The 18360-nt window shown below is 39.1% G+C and overlaps 1 protein-coding gene and 1 pseudogene across 4 annotated transcripts in view; both read right to left on the reverse strand.

The window, feature by feature from the left end:
• LOC126184258 (high mobility group nucleosome-binding domain-containing protein 5-like) overlaps positions 1–2014 on the reverse strand; it is a 45534-nt pseudogene extending 43520 nt beyond the window's left edge.
• A 256-nt stretch (positions 2015–2270) lies between these two features.
• The window catches only part of LOC126184617 (SPRY domain-containing protein 3-like), a 164961-nt gene continuing 148871 nt past the window's right edge, over positions 2271–18360 (reverse strand). For all 4 annotated transcript variants that reach the window (XM_049927075.1, XM_049927074.1, XM_049927073.1 and 1 more), the window contains exons 6-7: positions 16941–17079; positions 2271–2653 (exon numbers count right to left, since the gene is read on the reverse strand). In XM_049927075.1, the coding sequence (XP_049783032.1) occupies positions 2519–2653; positions 16941–17079 (274 nt within the window). In that variant the 3' untranslated portion in view covers positions 2271–2518. The remainder of the gene's footprint in view (positions 2654–16940; positions 17080–18360) is intronic.

Raw genomic sequence — 18360 nt, forward strand, 5'->3', positions numbered from 1 at the left:
ATAACATGTAATACTAAGTTTGGTATCAAATTCAATTAAGTATTTTAAACATAGCTGCGCAACAGCAACGGTTCCACGTAATAAGACTAAAAACAACCGACCAGTTGCAATGGATAAAGAAATCTTTACCTAGGTTTCGACAGATTTAAATCTGTCTTCTTCAGAAGGCGGCCTGAGGACAATGAACATTGTAGTTTACATTAAAAGGTATGAAACTTAAGTCAAGAATAGAGTTTAACACATATTAGAGAGCTCTTGTATTACAAAATATGAGGACGCCTGGTACTTACAATTTTACATTAATATGGAATGATGTATCATCATCGTTTTTACAAATATCTGCATAGATCCATTAGTCCAAATTCAATTAAGCAAATTTAACTATGTTTCTGTAATAGAAAGTTGGCTATATACCTAACAAATAATAAATTGCTCTGGTGAAAATGAAATTTGGAGTTCCTGTAAGTACATATAGTATTTATTACCCAAGTGACTTAAATGAAGGCAAATTAGATTATTTACAGACACTAACTCTTTTCAGAATTATGTTCCTGTTTATTTTTAAAGTTAAATTGATATAATGACTATCTGTCTGGGATTACATGTTTAAAGTGTAACTCGCAAAAACATTCTCATAATTTATAAAGAACCTGAAAATGCTTCAGGGTATCGAAAAATTCCATAAAAAATCATGTATTGGCATCCAACACTCTAGAAGTGAAAGTGGTGTCAAACAATTCATATTGTCTAATAGCCTAAATCTTGGTTTGTTGCAAGATGTTGAGCACTGCTGAGCTCTTCCAAGGAGGAGGCCACATGCTTAACACTTACCTGACGAGATCATTCTCAGTGTAAGAATGTGGACCAGTGCAAACTACTTTGAACAAGAGTCTTTCTAAAGCTTGATAAGTGATGAATGTGAGTTTGAGACAGTGACTAGTAAATGGAAATTGATTCAAGAAAGTACTAAAATTGGAAAGCCAAGTAATGTTACATTATAGTCAAAAATAGGTTTGTTACACTATATCATAATTGGGGGAAAAAACGGGGGGTAGAGGAGGGGAGGACCAACAGCTGCATTCAATTGATAGCTAACACAATCCACATCAAGATACACTTCGTATAGTGAGACTTGTGGTGTCAGTAGAGTGTATTCTATCTGAGATCAATTTATGATGTTCTTTTCCTCAAGGAAAGGGCATAAACGAAAGCAGTTTGAGTGGCTTTACAGAATACCCCCCACATGTACCTGTAATAGTTTTAGTTAAGATGTGTCATGTATTCAATAAATCTGACCACAATATTTTAGGTTTTTTAATTAATTTTTTTATTTTTATGTTTATTTTTATTATTATTTCCACTTACTGTCCATACTCGTGTCCTCTGCATCTTTCAATTGTAGGTTCCTCAATAAGATATAGTACATGTTTTAGTCTATAATTGCTGTTTATTTTGCCTATTTGCTTCCAGCTTTGGTAAACAGTGCTATCCTCAGGCCAATCACTGGCACACAGTAGTCACACCTGCTTCCCAAGGTCTGACAAATATTGACTTTTTGACACACCTATTTGGGAAGCAAGCATGACGACTGTGTGTCACAGGATGGCCTGAGGATGATACTGTGTACATAAACCAGTAGCCAGTAGGGAAAATAAACTGTAACTATAAACGGAAATGTACTTTATTCCTAAAGTGCACTGGTTGCTGGTCCAACTGACAGTAAGTCGAGAATGCCATTGGTAACACCTCGTGTTTCATATTCCACAGTGGCTGGTTCTCATTCATGCAACTTACAAGCTTCTCTACATCTATAGTTGGTAATTAAGTACAAAACACACCCAGATGCAAGCAGGAACTGGTGTTTGCTTGCACCAATTACATCTGACCAATCCCATTTCACTATGATCACTCCATCAGTTGGCTGTGTATGGTCGTATGTGGCCAACACGCTCATGTACAGTGGACATGTCCAAGTGACACTAAATGTCTTGAGATTAGTTGGACTGCCACACATGGTCAACTAGTCTGACAAATATGGTTCCTGTAGATACTCACCTGAAGAGTTTTTCATGTGAAAAATCAGATTATAGGACTTAAATACTGTCAACAAACCTTGCAGTGAATCTTGTGTAGAAATGTTCTGTTTTTCAGTTACACTAGATACTGGAGAGTGTGCAGTGGTTTGCTATTAAGATTCTGTGCTTTGCAACTAGCTTAACACAGAGATCACAACAGAAAGTGAAAAAGGAAACAAAATTATAATTGAAGTGTTTTAGTAAAATGTATTTATTTGTCTCCATCTGGAAGATAGTTATAAAATATATGTAAAGGCAGGAAAATACATATACAATTAGCCCGTCTTATAACACAATGGCATTCAGCCACACTGGAAAGAGTATTTCATACTATAACTGCAAATATAAACACATGATCGTTCATTGAGTTCTTAATAAATTCTGCAGCCAGTAACATTTTTATTTATTCCAGAATTACATTTCTCAATTAGTAGGCACCAAAATCAGCCAGTTAGAGGCCTTAGGTCAACTCGTACCTTCTCGTCAACACTCAGCATACCAACTGTAGGGAAAAATCCTCCTTTAGGAATTCTGACTTGCCTAATGCCAATTGTTTTGCCATTGCGTGTGAAGAAGACCTAAGAGAGAAAAGGCCCAATTAGAATGTCAGTGAACACAAATAATTTTTTTAATATTCATTTTTAATCATCAAATTAACTCTAATAATGTATTTAGAAGCCCACAAATTATCAAGGCAATGTATCATTTACAACTGAGCACTATAATTTGGGCCTAACGCATTTGTCATTACTTAACCATTAACAGCTCTCAACCTTATTGATTAAAATGGATTGGTTTCACTGCAAACACGTTGATAAAGACAGCATTCATTAAAAATGGTATAACACACAAAAACATATTTTTATTAACAGAGAAGAAAAACTTTATATTTACAACATAAACACACCTGAAAATAAACAACAAATTTGTTTGTATTGTGTCTCCTTCCTGCTCTGCAAATCTAGGTTATTCATCACTTAATGATATCACTCTATTTCAGGAGTGGCCGGGAATTTAGCTTGCGAGCTGTGCCATCACACGAGTGCCACAGTACCCATCCTGGCTGCTCATTTCCCTCCACTGTCACAGTACAATGTGTAAGCACGAGGAACTGTAAGAGGGGGTAACAGTGAATGTGCCAATTTTAAATGGCAATGCAGCTCCACTGCCTATGACTGGGTTTCGAATTTCACTTTTCTCAGCAACATAGATCACAAACAAAATAAATTTTCAGTATTTATTTTTGGCATGCTGTAGACATAATCTAATATTTATCTGGTACAGTCAGCGTATGGGCAGATCCAGGGACAGATTTTTCAGACTCTGGTTGCCATGTAATAGTGACTTATTTAGTTCTTTAATAAAAAAGGTCTTTCACACACATATGTTGATTAAAATATTGTAGCACTTTTGCAACCTCATTATGGAGACAACTTGAGGAAAACAATGTACACATCATGGACAGTTTTAACATGAAAGGATTTGTCTTTAAAACAGGAATAACACTGCACATCAATTAGTTAGATTTCACACGCAAGGGGGCATTTTCAGCTGAAATGGCAAAGTGTCTCAAACACAGCTCGCAAACAGATGTAAGATTGGTAGTGTCCTCAAAATGTTTAGAAAAGTATCCTTGTAATTCTTTCGGGGCCACAATGAACATTTCAAACCTCATATTTTCTTTAACACCAGTCAGCTTAGAGAACTGGAATATGTTTGTCAGAATTTGTCCCTTCTACAATGTCATTTTATTTTTTAATACCTCCCCATCAGGTCAGAAATAAGTTGTTTCCGACCTAGCAATATCTTACTGTGGGCATTGTGCGATCAAGTCCACTTTAAATGCAAGGTCTGTAATCCATTCCAGATACTCTAATTTTTATATAAGTTCAGCATTAGTGGGTTTTAAATTGAAGAATCATTACAGGTATGTTGCTTTACTCAACCAACATACTTTGCAGTAATATATTAAGGAAGGTATAAGGGAGGAGGTTGGGTAGGCACTGGCAGTTGGTAGAAAGGCCAGGTGAAAGGAGACACTGTGAGAATTTTACATTACATCTGCTGTATGGGTTCACTGGAGAGGAGCCCAGGGTGGTAGCAGGAGCAGGAGAAGTATTAGGAAATATACAGCAGACTCCAGCTGTGATATCTGAAACTAGAATTGTGGAAAGAAGAAAGTATTGTTGATCAGTCGTAAACAGAGTTGAGATAAATATCCTTACTTTCAGGAAACTGTAGGGACATAGTACCATGTCATCAGCATTACTTCAAATGAAGGGTTGATCAAGTGGTAGAAGGCAGTGGACCTTCATATAAGGATTTCACAAAAGAGGACAAGGTAGGAATAGTGAGGACGTCAGCAAAAAGTTTGGGCACAAGTGGTGACCTGGAGAAGGCAGCATTGACTTGGAGTGCCTATGTGCACTTTGTTGAGCTGTTTTGGCATCAAGCCTGGGCATGAATTAATTCTTCATCAAAACAAGCAACCACCAAAAAACAAAGTACGATAATTTGAAGCTGACCTTTGGTCTTTAAAAGCACAGTTGTTTGCATTGTAGAACACTAGTGTTGAGATACAGAACTGCAACATGTGTTATCCTCATACAGTAGAATGAGCTCTTCTTGTATGGCTTCTTTTAGGGGTGGGGTTCATGCATTTAAAGCAGAAAAGGAACATAATTTAGCCAAAAATGACTTTTCATAGTTAGTGGTACTAAAGAATCTGCAATGTATAAATATGACTTTTCACAGTTAGCAATACTGAAGAGTTTGAAATATAATGTATTGGGAATGGCAGGGGGTGGAATACGAGGGTAGAAGGGAGGGGGAAGCAGGAGCTGGCAATTAAAAAAATATCAATAATTCTGTGTGGGTAACAATTTCCTAGTGGTAATACATGCACCTGTTATTTTTTTATTTGAGTTTATAAAAAACTTCAACTGCCAAAAGCATATTTCTGTTAACTGATGATGTAATACAAAAATTTTATAAACACTGATGAGCCAAAACATTATGACCACCTGATTAAAAGCATGTTGGTCCACCTATGGAATGCAATACAGCTGTAATTCTGCATGGCACTGATTCAAGAAGTTCTTAGTAGGATTCCAGAGGTAAGCAGCACCAGATGTCTTTGCACAGGTCATGCAATACCCATAAATTAGGGGCTTGTGGTGTCTGAGTGCAGAGCTGGGGCCCAATAGCCCCGGATATGTACCACCAGGTTCAGATGACACAAATCTGGTGGCCAAGACATCAATGTGAGTTCCCTAGCATTCTCCTCAGAACACTGTGGTGTGATTCTCACCTAGTGAGAGGAACAATTATCCTGCTGGATCTGTGGTGTAGTGCATGTTTTTAGCAGCCATCCATCTGGATGATGGTGTGTCCAGACACAAACCATCTATCTGATGTAAAAAGAAATGTGTTTCATCCGACCAGGGGAAATGTTTCCACTGATCAACTGTCCAGTCTCAGTGATCCACATGCCCTCTGTAATCATAACTGACGATGGCATCATTACAGCTACAAGAAAATGAATGTTTTTTTTCCCCACCAGTTGTAGTTGTGATGATGGAATGAAAATACCTCAGGAATTGTAAAGCAACTGCGGACAATATTGCCACACAAATGAAGAATTTAACAGAGTAATGAATTTTGTGACAGTGATTTCGCTGTCTTGCTTTAGAATCTATTTACTTATATTATTGTTAGCTTTGGGGAGTATCAATATCATGCTCTCCTGTGAATCACTCATGATGCTACCTTGAATGACAGCATACGGGAAAATGCACTTTCCTGTCCTCCATTATGACACTTAAGCAGTGAGGTAACTGTTAGAGCCATTTTGTACAACTATGATTACTTCTTGTAGAGTCATAAAAAGATACAAAAAATCATGGACCTTTTGAAATATTCTAAACGTTAATACGGGTATGGCTCAAAAATCAAATAATTGTAATAGACAAAAAAAAATGTAAATTTTATGATACATATGATTGTAGAATATCAAGTAATGTATGCTGTTCTGACACTTTCACCAGTTCCATAAGAGATTGCACTACATAAGCAGATGTCATTGAGTCTAAGCATTAATATGTCTTCGGCTGTGGCTGGGTATTTGCAGGTAGAGAGCATTCTTTGTTCACTGTAACAGAAGTTTGCACTACTAACTCCATTCAGGCGAGAGAGACAAGGTAACTGGTTACTGCAGTACACACCATCTCACTATCACACAAGTGACAGTTACTGTTGTTATTTTCAGCAGCCATCAAAAATTCAGAATTTCATTCTAGTTATCTCCTTTTGGTATAGAATTGAAAACTGTGGAAAGGATAGCTGGATCAAGCAAAGACTACACAGGATTTGGAGCTTTGTGGATCTACTTGTATAATTTTTTTTCCCTTGAACTAGAGTAAGAAATGGAAAAAGGTAAAGAAGTAGGGCAAGTCAATAAAGAATAAGAATAACTCAGGCTGTATAACTAAAGTGGTGAAGTACTTTGTGAGATGAGTGGGGTCAAATGGTGAAGATACGAAACATGAAATGCATATACACATACACTTGACAAATGTTGCCACTATGTGTTATTGGGAAAAATTGACTACAAAAAATGAGTTGGTCTACCAGGCGTACAAGTATGAAATGTGTATTTCAGACAACAGATGTCGCACCACTGCAGTTAAATTTGGCACAGGACCATTTTGTTGTGTCATCAACAACCGTCAGACGTACAGTGATAAATTGGAAACATGTGTGCATAGTGTTCTGTTATTGAGTTCAATATGTCGAAATCTATACCGAACAAAGAGCATTCACAGACAGCATTAATTTTTTGTTTTCTCTTGAAGAAAACTGCTGCTGAATCATACCAATTACTTCAAGAAGCTTATGGTGAACATGCTCAATCGCAAGATACGTGTGAACAATGGTTTCAGTATTTCAAAAGTGGCGACTTCGATGTTGCAGAGAAGGAACATGGAAAACTGCCAAAAAAATATGAAGATGTGGAATTGGAAACATTACTGAAAGAAGATGATTTGCAAACACAAAAACAACTCACCAAGCAATTGGGTGTTAGTCACAAAGCTGCTTCCAATTGGTGAAAAAAAAAAAGAGGGGAAAGATTCAGGAGACTGGTAGGTGCATACCACATGAGTTGAATAACAGGCAAATGGAAAAGAGCAAAAACACCTGAGATTTTGCTTGCTCGGTACAAAAGGAAGTCATTTTTGCATTGTACAGTTACAGGGGGTGAATTGTGGATTTATTTTGAGAATGCCATGCACAAAAAATCATGGGTAGACCCAGGCCCACCAATCACATCGAGCGCAAGATCAATCACTTTGGCAAACAGATGATGCTCTGTGTCTAGTGGAACCAGAGGGGTACAGTTTATTATGAGCTGTTAAAACCTAGGGAAATGGTTCATACTACATGTTACCAACAACAATGACTGATGGGAACTGTTTGCTGCTTGAAAAAAGGTCACAATACTGAAAGAGGCAACACAAAGTCATTTTCCTTCATGACAGTGCTCCTTCACATACAGCAAAACCAGTTCATGACACACCGGAAACATACAGCTGGCAACTTCTAGCCCATGTGGCTTACTCACCAGACTTGACTCCTGATTACTACTTGTTTGCATTGATGGGTCATGCATTTGCTGAGCAGCACTTTGGCTTGTACGAATATGTGAAAAAATGGCTTGATGAATGGTTCGCAGCAAAAGCAGAAAATTTTTACTGGTGTGGTATTCACAAACTGCCCAAAAGATGGGAAAAATGCATAACAAATGATGGAGCATAATTTGAATAAAGTATTATTTATTATTCCTCTGAGTTTAACATGTTTTTTTTGGATGAAACAATCTGCATTTCATACTTGTGCACCTGGTACAATGAAACAACTGACTTTGAAGGGGTTTTTCTACAACAAATCACTTTTTAGTGTTTCAATTTATTATCTATTTTCATGCATTTAGTTATTCACATTTTTATTCTAGCCAAGATAGATCCTGAAGTGCTGTCACAGTACATATAAACAAATGGGTTCTACAGATGCTATACAGAACTGATGATCACAATCAATAATACTGTCACCACTAAAATGGAATACCACTGAATAAATCTAGCAAGAATCTTAAACCTTTCCTATGGTAGTCCATTCACTATGTTGTATGATAGCCTGCAAATGCAGCGATTCTTGGCACATGCTTCAGTATGGGAGCGCCGGTCTCATTTTCATTCCCCATCTCCCATGGCCATTGATAACAAGCAGCTCAATCAATACATTTTAAACAGCAAGTCTGCCAGGTAAGCCTGGAAATCACCTAGTTTGGAAGCACAAGAGAAGATCAAGGTTGTTCGGTTGTTCTTTGGGTGCTGTGGAATGCCCTGCACTGGTCACTGGAGTTAATTACTTAACACTATCCAAAAGAAATGTATTCAACAAAAACAGTGTTCTGTCTCTGTATACTTGACACTTACATTTCTATAAGGCATATCTTTATGCAGCAAAATAATGTCCCTATATTTTGTCAAAAAGAAACACTGGTTGTCTGCCACCATACAGCTCGTGTCTTTCCATCTTCTGAATTGAAGGCTACATGATAATCACTTTTCAGTTATCCATGGCAATTCTGAGAAGACCAGAGGTGATTTTGAAAGCATTTCTAGATGATGGGTTGCCAAGTGCTTGCAAACCTGTGTGTGTGTGTGTGTGTGTGTGTGTGTGTGTGTGTGTGTGTGTGTGTGTGTAAACCATGGTGATATGTATCTTATTCAAATTGATTTATGAATAAAATGTCATTTCCAGTTTTTACTGACTGACCCGCCTTCACATAAGGTATGAACAGGGCCTTACTGAGGATATTCCCATAGGATCATAAAGTGTGCATATGATATAGGGTAAAATAACATAAACAAAGTGGAATGCAAGGAAGGAAAACCCTCAGAGGTGTTTTGTTTGTATTTTATTTCTAATTACTACTTCTCATCACACTCATACCCGTTCTCTTACCACGTTACATGAGCAGTCACTTGTGAATAGTTCAAATGGCTCTAAGCACTATGGAAGTTAACATCTGATGTCATCAGTCCCCTAGACTTAGAACTACTTAAACCTAATTAACCTAAGGACATCACACACATCCATGCCCGAGGCTGGATTTGAACCTGCAACCGCAGCAGCAGCAGCGCAGTTCCGGACTATAACCGCTTGATCACAGCGGCCAACACTTGTGAATACACTGAACTAACATACAAGAGGAATAATGACAACATACTCACCCAGCCATCCTCACTTAGTTTTGTTCAGAGTTGCCCCCCCCCCCATTTAAAAAAAGAAAAAAAATGGTTAAGAACAAAAATGTCATGGTTCCTTGAAAAGAACACAGCCAATTTCCTTCTCCCTTCTTCTTCTGTCCAGTTTTATGTTCTGTATATAACAACATCATCAACATAATGTTACATCTTAATCTTTGTTACCTCCATGGGGTGCTGACCCTTCCTAGAACGGACTGGTCACTTTTAGGTTTTGCATCTGGTAGACAGTCATCCCAGAAATGGATATCATGACGATTGTACTCAAGTATATACCCACATACTATGTTGTGAAGAAGCTAAGAAAGGTAGAATGTTATGTAAAGGGTCAAGAGAATAAGCCAAGATAAGAGCCAGATGAGAACCAAGTTGTCAGAAAAAAAGCAGCAAAGCTTAAGAGTGGGCCATGGAATACCATTAGGCAGGAACTGCAGAACAGAAAAGAAGGGTTATTGCAATGGCTTGGAACACTATGCTTGTCATGCATATATCCATGAAAGAGTCTTGAATGGTGGAGCGATGATGTGATAAGGCTACAAATGTAAGAGAACAGTGAGGCTGCACAGCCAACCTACATAACTTTACAACACAAAAAGAAGATATTTACCAACTTAAACCCATATTTGAAAACTGCATATTACTTTACATAAAACACCAAATGATAATCAGATTCTAGTCATATTTTGGAAAAATAGCTGAAAGCTATAAAAATCAATATCTCACATCCACAGCACAAGACAATGGCCTTTGAATTTTCCTTTGATGCTCATGGCACAGATATATGTGGTACTCAAAGTGTTACAAATCCACTGATGAAAAGGTCATTATCCTGAGTACAAATTCAGAATGGAGAACAATGGGGAAGAAGATGTATTGCATCCTTTTAAAGGAACCGTCCCATTATTTGCCTTATGTGATTAAGGAAATTAACAGAAAGCCTAACTGGTTGAACAGGTATTTGAGTCACACACCTTATAACAGTACAATTATCGACACCCTTGGTGAAGACCGATATTAGCGTGTGGTGGTTGTGATATCACTGACGTGCTAGAGGTTTCTGGATGTTAAAGTTTTGTGCCAATGGTCAGAGATCTCAACTAGACTGTGTGTGGTTTGAGACAATGGAGTTAGTGGCTACTGGTACAGAGTGATAGTCAGGCTGTGCTCCAGAAGTGCAGATAAAAGATCGTTTCTGACGAATATAGATTTTGGAAGTGATGCAAAGACATATGAGAGGTGTGACACAGATTGAATATTGACGGGTAATACCTTTGTAGAATTAATTATGAAGAATCATGAGTTCTGAGCAGTTTCAAGATGGCTGAGTGATATTCTATGGTCACTATTAATAGTGCATGGCAAAGTAATTTCTTTATGGGTGACCACCCACAAAAGTTGGATACTGGAAGTAGTCTTGAACTATTTCAGATGACATAATTAAATAATTGAAACATTCTTTGGACAAACAACATGAAAGAAACTGACTTAAAAAAACTGTGTTTATAATGAGTGACTTTTATCATTTCAGAATAGTCATTAAATACAGTTGTCTGTAGGTACAGGATGCAGTACACAAGTTGCTTTAGCAGATGGTTCAATTCACAGGGTGTCTACGTGGACAAAGAAAAAAAATTCCCGGGTTTTTCCCAGATTTCCCGGTTAAAAATACACTTTCTCCCGGGCAAAAATGCACTTTTTCCGTGTTAAGTGACATTCCGGAGGGCTGAACGGAAGGCCTCTCCAGTTTGTCTGACGAACCGGTTTCAGGCTCTGTCTCAGGCTGATACTGATCTTCGGCCTGACATGGCTGCTTGTCCTGTTCCAGAGGTTGCCCCTCAGTCTGCAAGATCTGAGCAGTCGCAGAGGGTGGGCTTACTGGTAGTTGGGAGCTCCAACGTCAGGCGCGTAATGGGGCCCCTTAGGGATATGGCAGCAAGGGAGGGGAAGAAAACCAAAGTGCACTCCGTGTGCATACCGGGGGGAGTCATTCCAGATGTGGAAAGGGTCCTTCCGGATGCCATGAAGGGTACAGGGTGCACCCATCTGCAGGTGGTCGCTCATGTCGGCACCAATGATGTGTGTCGCTATGGATCGGAGGAAATCCTCTCTGGCTTCCGGCAGCTATCTGATTTGGTGAAGACTGCCAGTCTCGCTAGCGGGATGAAAGCAGAGGTCACCATCTGCAGCATCGTCGACAGGACTGACTGCGGACCTTTGGTACAGAGCCGAGTGGAGGGTCTGAATCAGAGGCTGAGACGGTTCTGCGATCGTGTGGGCTGCAGATTCCTCGACTTGCGCCATAGGGTGGTGGGGTTTCAGGTTCCGCTGGATAGGTCAGGAGTCCACTACACGCAACAAGCGGCTAACGGGTAGCAGGGGTTGTGTGGCGTGGGCTGGGCGGTTTTTTAGGTTAGATGGCCTCGGGCAAGTGCAGAAAGGGCAACAGCCTCAACGGGTGCGGGGCAAAGTCAGGACATGCGGGGACCAAGCAGCAATCGGTATTGTAATTGTAAACTGTCGAAGCTGCGTTGGTAAAGTACCGGAACTTCAAGCGCTGATAGAAAGCACCGAAGCTGAAATCGTTATAGGTACAGAAAGCTGGCTGAAGCCAGAGATAAATTCTGCCGAAATTTTTACAAAGGCACAGACGGTGTTTAGAAAGGATAGATTGCATGCAACCGGTGGTGGAGTGTTCGTCGCTGTTAGTAGTAGTTTATCCTGTAGTGAAGTAGAAGTGGATAGTTCCTGTGAATTATTATGGGTGGAGGTTACACTCAACAACCGAGCTAGGTTAATAATTGGCTCCTTTTACCGACCCCCCGACTCAGCAGCATTAGTGGCAGAACAACTGAGAGAAAATTTGGAATACATTTCACATAAATTTTCTCAGCATGTTATGGTCTTAGGTGGAGATTTCAATTTACCAGATATAGACTGGGACACTCAGATGTTTAGGACGGGTGGTAGGGACAGAGCATCGAGTGACATTATACTGAGTGCACTATCCGAAAATTACCTCGAGCAATTAAACAGAGAACCGACTCGTGGAGATAACATCTTGGACCTACTGATAACAAACAGACCCGAACTTTTCGACTCTGTAAGTGCAGAACAGGGAATCAGTGATCATAAGGCCGTTGCAGCATCCCTGAATATGGAAGTTAATAGGAATATAAAAAAAGGGAGGAAGGTTTATCTGTTTAGCAAGAGTAATAGAAGGCAGATTTCAGACTACCTAACAGATCAAAACGAAAATTTCTGTTCCGACACTGACAATGTTGAGTGTTTATGGAAAAAGTTCAAGGCAATCGTAAAATGCGTTTTAGACAGGTACGTGCCGAGTAAAACTGTGAGGGACGGGAAAAACCCACCGTGGTACAACAACAAAGTTAGGAAACTACTGCGAAAGCAAAGAGAGCTTCACTCCAAGTTTAAACGCAGCCAAAACTTCTCACACAAACAGAAGCTAAACGATGTCAAAGTTAGCGTAAGGAGGGCTATGCGTGAAGCGTTCAGTGAATTCGAAAGTAAAATACTAGGTACCGACTTGACAGAAAATCCTAGGAAGTTCTGGTCTTACGTTAAATCAGTAAGTGGCTCGAAACATCATGTCCAGACACTCCGGGATGATGATGGCATTGAAACAGAGGATGACAAGCGTAAAGCTGAAATACTAAACACCTTTTTCCAAAGCTGTTTCACAGAGGAAGACCGCACTGCAGTTCCTTCTCTAAATCCTCGCACCAACGAAAAAATGGCTGACATCGAAATAAGTGTCCAAGGAATAGAAAAGCAACTGGAATCACTCAACAGAGGAAAGTCCACTGGACCTGACGGGATACCAATTCGATTCTACACAGAGTACGCGAAAGAACTTGCCCCCCTTCTAACAGCCGTGTACCGCAAGTCTCTAGAGGAACAGAAGGTTCCAAATGATTGGAAAAGAGCACAGGTAGTCCCAGTCTTCAAGAAGGGTCGTCGAGCAGATGCGCAAAACTATAGACCTATATCTCTGACGTCGATCTGTTGTAGAATTTTAGAACATGTCTTTTGCTCGAGTATCATGTCGTTTTTGGAAACTCAGAATCTACTATGTAGGAATCAACATGGATTCCGGAAACAGCGATCGTGTGAAACCCAACTTGCTTTATTTGTTCATGAGACCCAGAAAATATTAGATACGGGCTCCCAGGTAGATGCTATTTTTCTTGACTTCCGGAAGGCGTTCGATACAGTTCCGCACTGTCGCCTGATAAACAAAGTAAGAGCCTACGGAATATCAGACCAGCTGTGTGGCTGGATTGAAGAGTTTTTAGCAAACAGAACACAGCATGTTGTTATCAACGGAGAGACGTCTACAGACATTAAAGTAAACTCTGGCGTGCCACAGGGGAGTGTTATGGGACCATTGCTTTTCACAATATATATAAATGACCTAGTAGATAGTGTCGGAAGTTCCATGCGGCTTTTCGCGGATGATGCTGTAGTATACAGAGAAGTTGCAGCATTAGAAAATTGTAGCGAAATGCAGGAAGATCTGCAGCGGATAGGCACTTGGTGCAGGGAGTGGCAGCTGACCCTTAATATAGACAAATGTAATGTATTGCGAATACATAGAAAGAAGGATCCTTTATTGTATGATTATATGATAGCGGAACAAACACTGGTAGCAGTTACTTCTGTAAAATATCTGGGAGTATGCGTGCGGAACGATTTGAAGTGGAATGATCATATAAAATTAATTGTTGGTAAGGCGGGTACCAGGTTGAGATTCATTGGGAGAGTCCTTAGAAAATGTAGTCCATCAACAAAGGAGGTGGCTTACAAAACACTCGTTCGACCTATACTTGAGTATTGCTCATCAGTGTGGGATCCGTACCAGATCGGGTTGACGGAGGAGATAGAGAAGATCCAAAGAAGAGCGGCGCGTTTCGTCACAGGGTTATTTGGTAACCGTGATAGCGTTACGGAGATGTTTAACAAACTCAAGTGGCAGACTCTGCAAGAGAGGCGCTCTGCATCGCGGTGTAGCTTGCTCGCCAGGTTTCGAGAGAGTGCGTTTCTGGATGAGGTATCGAATATATTGCTTCCCCCTACTTATACCTCCCGAGGAGATCACGAATGTAAAATTAGAGAGATTAGAGCGCGCACAGAGGCTTTCAGACAGTCGTTCTTCCCGCGAACCATACGCGACTGGAACAGGAAAGGGAGATAATGACAGTGGCACGTAAAGTGCCCTCCGCCACACACCGTTGGGTGGCTTGCAGAGTATAAATGTAGATGTAGATGTAGATGTAGATACTATTCCTTGGCACTGTAAAACTCATCAATCCTTTGAATGTTTATGATTTTATATACTGACGTAGAATTTCCCACGACTTTAGAAAACGAAACTCGGAGGGGGGGGGGGGGGGGGGGGGGGGGGGGGGAGGGGGGGGGTTAGAAACACCTTTGATGTGCAGCAATATGTATGCTGCATATTTTCGTATTACGAAGGTATAAATTTGAATTCCATCAAATACTGCATGTTACTTTCCGAAGCATTGAAATCGAGATTGCGACGCACTTTTGTAAGCCACTCATCACTCATGTCACGTGATCTCGCCAGCTGATGACAGCATAGGACATGTGATGTAGTCAGCCAATAGCAAGATCACTCTTAAGTAGTGCAAAAGCACAAATAAGAAATGTTAATGGTTTAAATTAATATACATAGCATTCACATATAATATTGGTCTCCAAGATTAATAAGCTGGAAGAGAAGCTAAGCTTCCACTTATAATGTTGATCTTTTCTACGCGTGATACACTTTAAGATACATCACACAAATGTGCCAGCAAAATTTTTAATAACGACATAAATGTGTGATCTTCTGAGCTCAAAATTCTTCTAAATGGCCATCCTCAAAGAGTTGATTTTTAAATGAGAGTCAAACGCTTTGTTATTTACGAAATTCATCGTACATTCTCGCACATAGTTCATCTTGCGTAAAAGGAAATTTGCTTTTAATGTATGTAACGATTTTCAAACCACCATTCGCAATATTTTCCCGCTACCTGTTAGAAATAGGTTCGTTTCAGCAGTTGCAAGAGAGCGCCAGATAACAGTCATCACCACGCGATGACGCAGGAAGGCCATATGTTCGTACGTGTAAAACATTAAAAGATCTTACATTAGGTCATAAAAGAAACAAGACATCAAAGGATACTTCAAGAGCATCGGAATTTCGTGAACCATACTAAAATGCATAATTCGGCTTAAAGTGCACATTCGTTTGTCCAGATTCAGATGTAAATTTTCTAGGAGTACCAGTATTATATTATCTCATGTTTGGTTCTTTATTATGGCATAATGTCATATGTGCACTTGAAATCAGTGAACAGTTGAAACCAGCCAACAGTGTGAAATAAAACAGTTCGTTTCAAATAAACTGACTGCCTCAGCAGAAAAGATTAATAAAAGCCAAATCTCTTTAGCAAACCAACAAAGATAACTTCATTGTTCTGCAAGGTGATTAATGCTTGACTGTCAGAAAGGTGGAATAAAATCTGAAACTAATGACATATTTTAGACATCCGTAATTATGCGAACGTGTTTTAATTCATTTGATATCTCCCGGTCAAAAAAATTCGTTTTATCATTTAGCGTGAGAGCAATACACGAAGAGGAAACAACAAAATCACTGAACGTAAACACAGGTTACGTGGAGATGACCCACCTCCCCACCACAACTCAGACTGCTCTGTGCATCAGGCCCGGATTTACTATATTTCGAAACTGGGGCAATATTAGGTAGTGGCGCCAAGCCACACTTCTGTAACGAGAAGCAGGAGAAGGTACTACTCATACGCGACTCAACTACGCATGCACAAGAGCCTGCCCCCAACTGCTCAAAGGAATCTAATTTAAACAGTTGTCACGTCACGCTCCTCGGAGGCAATTTTTTGTTATGAAGCATTGCACAGTCTTCCTAAAGCCTTTGACACACTTTGCTGTTGGCAGACGCTTGTATGAGCACTGTGTTTTGTTGTCGTATACGGTGCATTTCCTTTGCAACTTAAGTTTATTTTACTATTTTTTTTTTTTTTTCTTCTCTCGTTCATGTTTCGTTGCTGCAGTTTTATTCTGCAGTAGCGGGGTACAGTACTATTCTTTGTTAGAGTATTGGTTCTTACCTCTAAAAATCACAAAAATTTAACTGAAAACTATAACAATGAAAAATTACCAGAATTGTAAACAATTCCTGGGTTTTTCCCGGTTTTCAACCGGATGAAAAAATTCCTGGGTTTTTCCCAGATCTCTCGGTTTTCCCAGGTCGTATACACCCTGAATTCAATATCAACTTGCATGTCTGATGTTAAAAACCCCTTCCCCTCATCTGATTGCCACAGTCTTGAGTGAAAATTATTATTCTAAAATATAAAACCTTCTGGATGTGGCCCAATGTCTTAACCACTGTGCTATCTCCCTTGATGGTTTCATACACAGGCATAATAACGTAACTAGATATCTAGATAGTTAAAAAATGTTCAGTAACCTTCACTTTACTATCACATTCCATTTCATAGCGTCCATTCCACCAGTCTTCATCTTCACTATCACTTGTGTCAAGTAGAAGCAGTAAGTCATCAACTTCTGTGGGAGACGATGGGCTCATATCGACAGAACCACCATCACTGCAACAACGCAAAGCCTCATTAACACACTAGTATGTATTGGACAGACAAAAATAAGCTAAAGGTTTATATAACATCATTTAATCTTGTACTGGTTCCATATTATCCATATGGGATACACTATCTATTCATTGTACATACAAACTGAATTATACTAGTTGGTTGTCAGGTCTTTTGCAAAGCCAAACTTATTTAGCACATCTGTAAGCCACCAAATGATTAAAATGCTACAAACCTTAATTAATGCATCTGAATTTATTATCTTGAAAAAATTCCATGCCATTAAAATACATCACAAAAATGGAATATCAACAATGTATACAAATGGAAGTTTGATGATGATCTTCATTTACATAAAATAAATTCAAAGAAACTGTATGGCCAACAAAATCTTTATGGAAAGCACAGGAAACTGATTTTACTATGAAAGAATGTAGAAGAGGCTCACGTACACAAAGAAAATACGTTATAAATATAGGTGAAATTTGCACCACTTTCCTTTTCATAGATAAGTTGCCAGTACAACATTCTAATTAATTTTTTATTTAATTGTCTTGATGGCAAAGTTTTTTGTAAAATATTAGCAATTTCGGCTATGCAACAGCCATGTTCAGAATCTATCTCGTATTACGTTTTAAATGTTTATGACATGTTGCACTGCAGCACAGTGAGAGAGCTGTTGCATAGCCAAAACCAATCTTGAATGAAAAACTTTGTGATCAAAACAATCAAATAAAAAATTATGTAGAGCATATGATCGCTCTCCAGATGTTTACTGCATATTAAATTCTGCTCAACCTTTTAGTCATAAGAAATATTTACAGGTTTCGGCCATGGTAATGCAGACAACAAATACTGTAATTAAACAGAAACTCTACATAATGCTTTGGAAAAATTTTAACTGTACTAAGGAAGTTTAGTGCCTGATGCCCAGTTGGTCAAAATTACTAGACACATGGAAACCATTCTTTAACATACATTCTACATTCTGTCCTACCCACTGTTGTGTGTAGATCTGTTACAAGAATTCCTTGCCTCTTGCTTCATGATTCCTTTCGTATCTCCTCCATTTTTCACGCTCTCACCTACACCCTCTCTCATTACAATATTGTAAAATACAAGTTTTACATAACTAACATTGTATGTCCCCTTAAAATGAAGGGCAAAATTCCTAGACCCATTTTATTTTTAAATCAACTCTCTCTCTCTCCTCTTTTTTCTCCCCTTTCTTGGAGCACTTTTACTAGCATTTCATCATTGTCATATTAAACATGACTCAGG

Source organism: Schistocerca cancellata, chromosome 4 (genome assembly GCF_023864275.1).
Source record: "Schistocerca cancellata isolate TAMUIC-IGC-003103 chromosome 4, iqSchCanc2.1, whole genome shotgun sequence".
Lineage (NCBI taxonomy): Eukaryota > Metazoa > Arthropoda > Insecta > Orthoptera > Acrididae > Schistocerca > Schistocerca cancellata.